Source organism: Mustela putorius, unplaced genomic scaffold, assembly GCF_011764305.1.
Source record: "Mustela putorius furo isolate JIRA1106 unplaced genomic scaffold, ASM1176430v1.1 tig00000421_pilon_pilon_pilon, whole genome shotgun sequence".
NCBI classification, from domain to species: Eukaryota; Metazoa; Chordata; class Mammalia; order Carnivora; family Mustelidae; genus Mustela; species Mustela putorius.
Window position 1 is genome coordinate 18,384,173 of NW_025421375.1, and position 9,228 is coordinate 18,393,400.

The 9,228-nt window shown below is 46.3% G+C and overlaps 1 protein-coding gene across 1 annotated transcript; it reads right to left on the reverse strand.

Annotated features, from left to right (window-relative positions):
* Positions 1 to 237: 237 nt before the first annotated feature.
* B4GALT1 (beta-1,4-galactosyltransferase 1) lies at positions 238 to 8,770 on the reverse strand (the record flags this gene model as incomplete). The annotated part of the gene is given in 4 exon segments (XM_045079690.1): positions 238 to 3,259; positions 3,468 to 3,572; positions 5,809 to 5,931; positions 8,583 to 8,770. Coding segments are annotated over 4 exon segments (549 nt in total), but the record flags the coding sequence as incomplete, so codon positions are not given.
* Positions 8,771 to 9,228: the final 458 nt, after the last annotated feature.

The window sequence follows — 9,228 nt, forward strand, 5'->3', positions numbered from 1 at the left end:
TCTCTCAAGTAAAAAAAAAAAAAAAAAAAAAAAACAGTTGATTCCAGTGGGGGTATATGGAGCACAGTCAGGTGCTTCCCCGCACCACCACCACCACCACCCCGCCCACCGCAATGAGGGGGGCACAGGTGGCAGACCTTTGCTTTCCTCTGATTTTCCCAGCAGGCAGTCCCAATCACTTCCCTCCAGCCCTGGGAGAGCCCAGACCTCTGAAATCAGAAAAGAAACCACCTGAGGTTACAAAGATAAGGTCATTTATTCACGTTATATTACTGGATTTTAAAGACAAAAATACAGTTGTTTTGAAAACCAAGGTCAGAAACACACCTTCCCCCCACCCCAGCCCACTTACAATGGTAAATCCATACATTTGCATACATGGGAAATTGAAATACACAACAGGTCTCACCCATAGGAAAGCTGCCAACCTGGCCGAGTCGGGCAGCCCATGCCCAGCTGTGAGGTCAGCAGAGCCCCTGCCCAGACCCAGAGCCAGTACCAGCATTTCCTTTACCCTCTTATACCACCCTGCCCTCTCATCTTTCCCAAAGGCCACTTGACAGGGTCACCAGCAATGGGATGGAGAGAAACAGAGAAAGATGCAGCACACAACTTCACGGCGACAGCTTCCGGGGAAGGAAATACTCCCTGAACCCTTGGCCCTGAACTTCTCAGGGAGGAAACAGGACCTGCAGCATCTTAGGAACCAGGCAAGCATCCGGACCTAACCTTGGGCCCAAGTGGGCCCCGTGAGAGCACCAGAAGGTCAGCAAATGGGGAACAAGTGAAGCAGGATTTCCCTTGGTTCTGAGAACGAACCACATACTTGACTATTCCAATGGAACATAAAGGAAAATGTAACAGGAAAACAAACAAACAACGTCAGAATTTTCTTTAAGAGTAAAGTAAGTGAAAAGAAATTACCACCCAGGGTATCTGTCTCTTTTCTTTTAAGGCACTTTGGAAAAGTCAGGATCTAGGGACAGAAAGAGAGGCCTTCATTTTTCGCATTTCCCGAAACTTTCTCTCAGTGCGGTCATTCTTGGTCCACTGACATCGCTGTTAAGGAACGGAGAACTGAAAGAAAGAATACTCTCTACATGGCCCTGCTGCTTTGCAGTGGAAAATAATTTTTAACCAATAAAGAAGGCTTCTGGGAAAAGAACCATGTTAGCATCCAAGATGCTCAAAGCAATAAAGGCACAGGTAAGTCTGGGGCTGGGCACCAGCTCAGCCTCCACACTAAGGGCTGGTTCCCAAGAAGACAGGGGTGGGGCTCCAGGCTACCACCAGCTGAGGGGTCAACCCTGGGATTAAACAGCTGAATCTTCGGTGCTCAGCCCAGCCAGGCTGGACCCAGCAGGGGCGCCCACTGCAACTGCCTTGTGCAGCTCGTCCCAGGGAGCCTAAACCTCTCCCAGCAGAGATGGGTTTGGAGACAACACCCCTGGGGATCAGCCTCCCTGGAGTGGGAGCACCTGCTAAAAACCTGAGGGGGATGGGAGGCTTTAGGCACCAGAGTAGTTGTGGGGGAGTGTGGGAGGGTGCAGCTCAACTTCTTTCTAGATCTCTAATTAGAAGGCACATTCATGCTGGAGAATGAATAGTCTGTTTGACCCTGAGTGCCACAGGCAAGTTTTAGGGAACAGGCAAGAGGCAAAGGAACAAAAACGGGGAGGAAGGAAGGAGAGAGGCAACAGAGAGGAGGAAGGCGGAGGAAGGAGAACAGGTCCCGGAAAGGTAGGCCAGGCAGTGTGGCCAGCACGGAGAAGGAAGCGGCCCCCACACTCCACAGGGGCCAGAACAGTGATTTCCTCCTCCTCCCCAGATTCCGGGTCAGTAAAGGTCAGTAAACAACAACCGGATTGCTGATTGCTGTCATTTACACCTCCACAGCATAGGGCCCTATGGGAAGGTCCCAGGGCAGGCTGGAAGAGGGGTGGAGGTTCCCTCCCACCTGGGGAGGGGAGGGAGGTGGGGAGCTCTGCCTAGCAGGCCTAGGCTTTTTGCCTCCCTCAGAGGTCTAGCAAGATAACTTGACCAGGGAGGCTTTACACTCAATGGGCCCAAGGGTGATTCTGCTCTTCACAAAACCTGGCCTGCCGACTAAATCAGAGGTCCATTCATGGCCAGTACAGCATACACTATTTTTCCCCCCCTAAAAATGCTCAATCCCTTCCCTACATTTAAAACACCACAATAAAAATACATAGGAAATTCAAGTTTATATAGCATGCTCAGAAAAATAAATTGCCTTATTTAACACTAAATAGCTATGCAAATCTGGATCAACACAAAATCAAGCTAGATCATAATTAGAACCCGATTTGTTCTTTAAAATACTACAAACTGCTTTTTTTTTTTTTTTTTTTTAAAAAGTCTTTACATTCAGAAATCAGAAAATCTGGAGAAAGGCCACTGAATGTGAGAATGTGAGAACACCCAAGGCTTTTGCTCTGGTGACTAATGTTGCCTTGGAATTCACACATTAGCAGGGCAAAAGGTCCGAGGCTCAAGTTTTAAAAATCTCCTTGCTAAGAAAAGACAGACAGACAGACACACACACACATAGACCCAGACACACACAAGTGATTGTAGTAGTTGCATACCACTAAAAGAAGGTGGGGGACAGGGTAAAAGGAGAATGGTTGAGATTGTGTTTTTCTGTTAAAATATGCAAACAAAAAACATCACACCAATCCGATTTCAGCAGCACTCTCCGATTTTTCAAAAAGTAATAAGAATACCACAATTTAAAGCGAAATTCTTACCTACTTCACAACAAATTAGCAGTTTATATCACTGGGAATGAGTCCCACAGTCACCAAATTTCGGGCTGCGTACTGATTCTTTGGGGTGACACTGTGAACATACCAAGAATCCCCCAAAGGCTGATGTTTTCTACATTTACAAACACCTTGTAGAGCTAAGAAGTCACATGCTGAGCCAAGTTGGGGGCAAAATATCCCACTCGTCCTGGTCATCTGGAAAGGCATCTGAATGATGAATGAAGAGGGCCTATCATTCTGATTGTTAAGAATGAAAGGGACCAGCCCAGCAGATTGGCAGAGACGCACAGCAAAGGTCCCTGGCCATTTTCAGGTCTCTTATTAGTGTACCGAAATGCTAGCTTGGTGTCCCGATGTCCACTGTGATTTTGGTATACAACGGATTTCTCTCTATGTCCAACACCTTGTAAGTGAGTGTGTTCAAACCATCTGAAAGCATAGTCTCCTTTGTATGTGCAATTCGGTCAAACCTACAAGGAGAAGATAGGCAATGGGTTGGTGTCAAAACAGAAATCTTAAGAAAAAAGCATTAAACATTTGTCCTTCACACATGCCCACCTACTCTGCCAGTCCCAAGGACAGAACCCTCAAGGCATGGAGCCGTCTCCAGAGCCTCATTCCTGTAGCCTCCCCCAACTGAACAGAGAAAGAAGGCATGTAAATGAACACAGATCATACCTCTGAGGATTGGGTTCATTTTTCTTGTCTCTTGAGTGGCGGATCATCCGACATTTGCCAACCACAGCATTGGGGCGAGATACAGACATACCTCGAAAAACTAATCTGCAAGGAGTAAAAGGACAAGTCATCATTGTAGAGCTGCCATAAGGCTTGAGTCCAAAAGCCCCGGCTGTAAGACTTGTGCCTCATCTACCATCTTGTTTATTTTTCTCACTCAGCCCACACCACTGCCAACTGTGGTATCCCTTGTCCTTTTACCACAAGTTCTGTAGTTTGTGTCGGTGACTGCTCCATGCCAGGCACTGAGGGTGCCTGCCCTCAGAGAACCTACAGTGCAAACTTAGAACACGGGACCATCAGTGTCAGGATGGAAGCGAGGGGGGAAGGAAGGCTGAGCACAGGAAGGGAAGCCACTCACTTTCCCTAAGCAAGACGAGGCAGAGCCAGTTGTGAAACCAAAGGGGTGTCTGCTAGAGCATTTTGGGCAGCCAGGGCAGCTGAGGCAAAGGCAGAGAGACAGAGCAAACAAAGGGCCCTCAGGGAGCAACAGAACCTTCCGGGGACTGGTAGGGTCTGGAGTAGGAAGTGGCCAGAGATGAGACTGGAAGAAGGGCAAAGGCTACATCATGGAGGAGCTTCTCAGAGCTTTATAGCATCCCAGTGACCAGTGCCAGTGTCTGAAAGGGATATAATATACAGTTAATATAATACACAAATATTATATAATATACAAAGGCTTTTGGCCAAAGGGAAATCTCTCTGGTAAGTACCATAACAACAGAGAGCAGAGAACAAGACAAGAGCCAGCCAGAACAGGATGGAAGAGTCTGTGTAAGTCTGGGGGAAAGGAATGATGACCCAAACCCAAGCCTTGACAGCAACAGGGCAAGTTAGTTAAGAGGCAGGACTGGCTGTCCCTGGAGGATTTAAAGGTTTCTTCTGGCCTCATCTCCCCCAGTGCTGGTTTTGTGCCTGGCACTTGGCGAGTAGGTACATAACAGATACACCCCTTATCTTTCAAGAAAGCTGCTCCACAAATCACACAGGCTTCTCGTCCCTCCACCCTCAGGGCTCCCTCCCCACTAACCGCCATGGCTCAGGTCTGTGGCGCCACCTCAGCCCTGAACACCATCCCACAGGCCCCATTTGCCCATTGGGTGCCGTGGTAGCAAGTTTGTATCTGTCTGGACCCCCTATCTGGGGCTTCTGCGGCCCTCCCACTAGGCCTGCGGGACTCAGCGCTCGGTACACTGAAGGGGCACATGCTCCCCAGTTTTCTCCCAGGCTGATAGCAAAGGCTTGGGTCCATGACAGGTTCTCATACTAAGCCCCATGTGACTGACTTGGGTGCTGCTCCGACAGACACCTTCTGTGAACTGCTCAAATTAATGTACTCCAATTCGTGAAGGTGCTAGGCTATATTCTGTTATCAAGCTCAATGACAAGCTCCAACTAGCTCCCAGGGGGAGAAGGTACTTCTTATCCACAGCTGGCAGGGTTAAAAAGTCTCCATGGCCAGAGAGAATTCGGCAGAATGTGATTTCAAATGCCACTGGAATTTTTTATTTTTTATTTTTTACCATCTGCAATGACAACCCCCATGATAAAGGCTTACCAGGAGCCCCTGGGGTTATGGATGGGGCAGGGCTGACCATGGAGAAATGGTTATTGGGGCTGGCTGGGCCCACAAAAGTTCATTATACTACTCAGTCCTCATTTGTGTATGTAAAAATGCACCAGAATAAACAAATAACACAGAGATTCTGTAAAGGAACTTAGGAACCAGCCCAAAGAAACTTGTTTCATAATCAAACAGGACCACAATGAAATGTAGAATTTTTGCAAAAGATACATGCTTACTTCTTCAGGACAAAACAGCATGTGGTATGAATCAAAGTAAACTCAACCCTTCACTTGGTTCTCATTTTGCATGTTCCAAGGCTAATGCAAAAATCACAGAAGCGAATTTTCCTAAAGACATTCTTCAGCACCTGTGGCACCTACTGAAGGGCACACTTAAGAATGTGGGCCAAGGGGTGCCTGGTGGCTCCGTCGGTTAAGTGTCTGCCTTTGGCTCAGGTCATGATCCCAGGGTTCTGGGATCGAGTCCCACATCTGGCTCCCTGCTCGGTGCAGTCTGCTTCTCCCTCTGCCTGCCACTCCCCCTGCTTAAGCTCCCTCTCTGATAAATAAATAAAATCTTAAAAATAAAGAATATGGGCCAAGTGGGGACTGTATCCCACCCAAGGAGCAATCCTTGCAGAATGACCAGGTGCTAACTGAAAACCTGGGGGTGATGGGAGACAAAGAAGAAAGAGGTCTAAGTTGTAAACATTACCTGTTAAAAATGTCATCATCTTCACCTCCCCAGCCCCAATAGTTATTAGGAAATCCATTGATGGTGAGAAACTGTTGTTTACTTAGAGCAGAGACACCTCCAAAATACTGAACATAAGGTAGGCTGGGGGAGAAACACACACACAAAGACCAGTGGTTAGGTAAGTCTTGACTTTTCAAAATAAAGCATGCTCAAAGCATAAACACTTATAACATTATTTTTATTCTCTGGGACTTTTTAATTGAGGTTTATGAGGGTTGTCTTTGTTCTGGTTTATTTTTAATCAAACTGAGATGATCTCAGAGAAGACACAGATATCAAAAAGGAGAATCTTGCTCTAAGAATACTGTGTTGCTTCTGTGATTACCTGGAAAATTAGTTAGTGACAAGAGCATAAGCCTACTTTTGTGTCCCATTCGGGAATCTGCTTTTCTATGCATCTTGCTCAGGCATGGGAAATCTTTATCCAGGAGGTCCTGGAAACTGAGATTGCAGTAAAGCCTCCCTGTGCCCACCCAGTCACGCCCTCCCTTCCCACCCTCAGCCCATCTATCAGTGTAACTTTCATTCTTCACAGGCACACTGGTCTCAAAACTGACCCCAACAGTTGAAACAGTATTCCTGAAAATCCGCTAAAATAACATTTTCTAGGAAATTCCTACCACATCCTGACTTAGCAAAATATGTAAGGGTGAATCTATTTTGACACATTTTTTTTTTAAAGATTTTATTTATTTATTTGACAGAGAGAAATCACAAGTAGATGGAGAGACAGGCAGAGAGAGAGAGAGGGAAGCAGGCTCTCTGCCGAGCAGAGAGCCCGATGCGGGACCCGATCCCAGGACCCTGAGATCATGACCTGAGCCGAAGGCAGCGACTTAAACCACTGAGCCACCCAGGCGCCCTATTTTGACACATTTTTAAGCAGTAGGGCATCTGAACCCTCATCCTTCCACACCTTTTTGTATTTTACTCTTTCAATGGTGATGAAATGTTAAGACTCAGGTCATGTCCAAAAGCCATACAAAGGTTTTCCCATGGGTCCTTTAAAGGCTGTGGTTTCGTGATGACTTTGTGTGCAGCACTAACCCACACTAGGGCTTTTACTGGAATCCAGAGAGACTAAAATCCATCACGCAAATTAAGGAAAACTCTAACTCAGAGTTCAAGAGGGAAGTCAGCCAAACCATCCAGAACATAAGAAAAAAAAAGGTACCCTTATTATTTTCAAATACATTCAGGACATCTGACTAGGAGTATCCATGAAGATCCCTGGGGCCTGCTTTAATGAGTCAAAGGTAATCCATCTGTAACTAGGTTTTGTCCCTTAAGTGCCCAGTCACCCACCTTTGGGCATACCTTACACTACAGTTTGTGCCTGATTACAAGGAAGGGTTTGAACCGGGTGGCCAGGCCAATAAGATTTCTCACAATCAGTGTTTATACAGAAAGGACTCTAGGTGAACTCCCAGGAAAGGACATGCTGAGATGATAAGATTCGGTTTCGCCACCCATGCTGTTTTCTCTGACCAACCGCCTGTCCCCCAAGCCTTGACTAGTTCTGGGTAAGACAGGCATGGTGCTGTGGCAAAGAATGAGGTCATCACCACCGTGCTTCAAGGGGGGAATGAAGAGAGGGCGAGGTTTGAGCTCATGTATCTCAAAGAGAATAAAATACATGAACAGGAAGGTAGGGAGGGAAGTTAGGAGGGTGCAGGGTGACGTTTAAGGCCAAATTCTCCTCTCTTTAAGTTAGCAAGTTTAGGGGCTGATTTGGGGGAATGACTTACAGCATCCCTATTTTCTTTTCTTTCCTTTTTAATTAAGCGGGCTCCATGGCCAAAGCAGGGCTTGAACTCATGGCTCCGCCACTGATAGCCACATGCTCTACCAAACGAGCCAGCCAGGTGCCCCTTAGTGTCCCTGTTTGCATCTCCCAGCCCTTGTTCCCCCAGCAAGGGAGGACAGAACAAAATCATGGGGAATAAAATGAGTCTGAAAGATAGCATCTGTATCTGACCCAAGGGACTGCAGGTCCGCACAGGCCTGCCACACTGGGGCAGTCAGCCGAAGCCAGGGCTGCCCAGCACACGGCTTCTTGGACATTTGAGCTGACTTAGAGCAGGGCGGGGAAGGTCAGTCTGCTCAACTAGTGGGTGATTTAAAACAACTTTATGTTAATATAAACATGGGTAATTATGGAACAAAGTGCCTTTATTTTTTTTAAGATTAAAAAATAAAAAGGCTACAAGGCTATTTCCACCTATGACAATACTCTTTGGATTATACCAGTACCCTTGGGGACAGGCATCAGTTGGCCTCCTCACTAGGGGTATTTTGATGGAAAAGTCTGGGTCCCAATGTCTAAACAGAAGTCTGTACTTTGCAGGGAAACAGAGTCATGTTCTTTCTTAAGTACCAAGGTATACCTGCTAAGGTACCCAAACTCAAGAATTGAGGGGGGGGGGGGGGGACGATTCCAATTTGCTTCCCGAACTGGGTGGGGGAAGGGAATAGAAGAAAACAAGGAAATATAGCATCTGTTTGGAGCCTACAGGCTAGAGCCATCCCAGACACAAACCCTGGATGTGTAATGTTATGAATGTTTCTGGATTTTACTTTCCTCCTTAAATCATAACTGACTTTGGGCTTAAAAAGCACCCTGTTCTCAGGGGAAGGATTCTCTTCCAGAACCTAAAGGGATACTCCTGGGCTGGAGGGGCTGCATTTCCTAGTGGTCAGGTTTTCTGTAGCTTCTGGTGGATATCTCTTACCTAAATCCAAACTTATCCATGGCTACAGAAATGTGCCGTGGCTGTGGGAAACACCTGTAGGCATTGCGGTCGTTCATTGGAATGAGGTCCACATCACTAAACACAAAGCAGTTGTAGTCATAATCCTTCAGGGCCTCTTGAAAGCCAATGTTGAGGAGCTTAGCACGGTTGAACATGGTTTCTCCAGCCTGGGGCAGAAACAGAACGAGTACTATCAGATACCGCAAGGCGAATGAATAGAATACTCACTCGGACTGGTGACCTGTCAACTACATGTGATCCTTAGTCCACTCATTTTTTCTACTCTCACTTTACAAATCAATACCGAAGGGCATGCCCTGCATCAGCAATCCCTCTTCTAGGAACTGAATTATCACGAAGGACTTGCAAATACACAAAAATGAATAACTTGCTCACCATGGGATTTTCATCACAGCAACAGATTGCAAACAATGTTGTAAGCATTGCTAAGGAACTGGTTAAATAAATTATGTAACATCCTTAAAATGGAATAGAGTTGTTAAAAAAATAAGGAAGCTAGAAAAGGAAATGATTTTCAAGATAGTACGGTTAGGTGAAAAAGCATTTAAACATATGTGTCATGTGTTTAACACACTTCATATAGACTAATTCCCATAAAGATGGC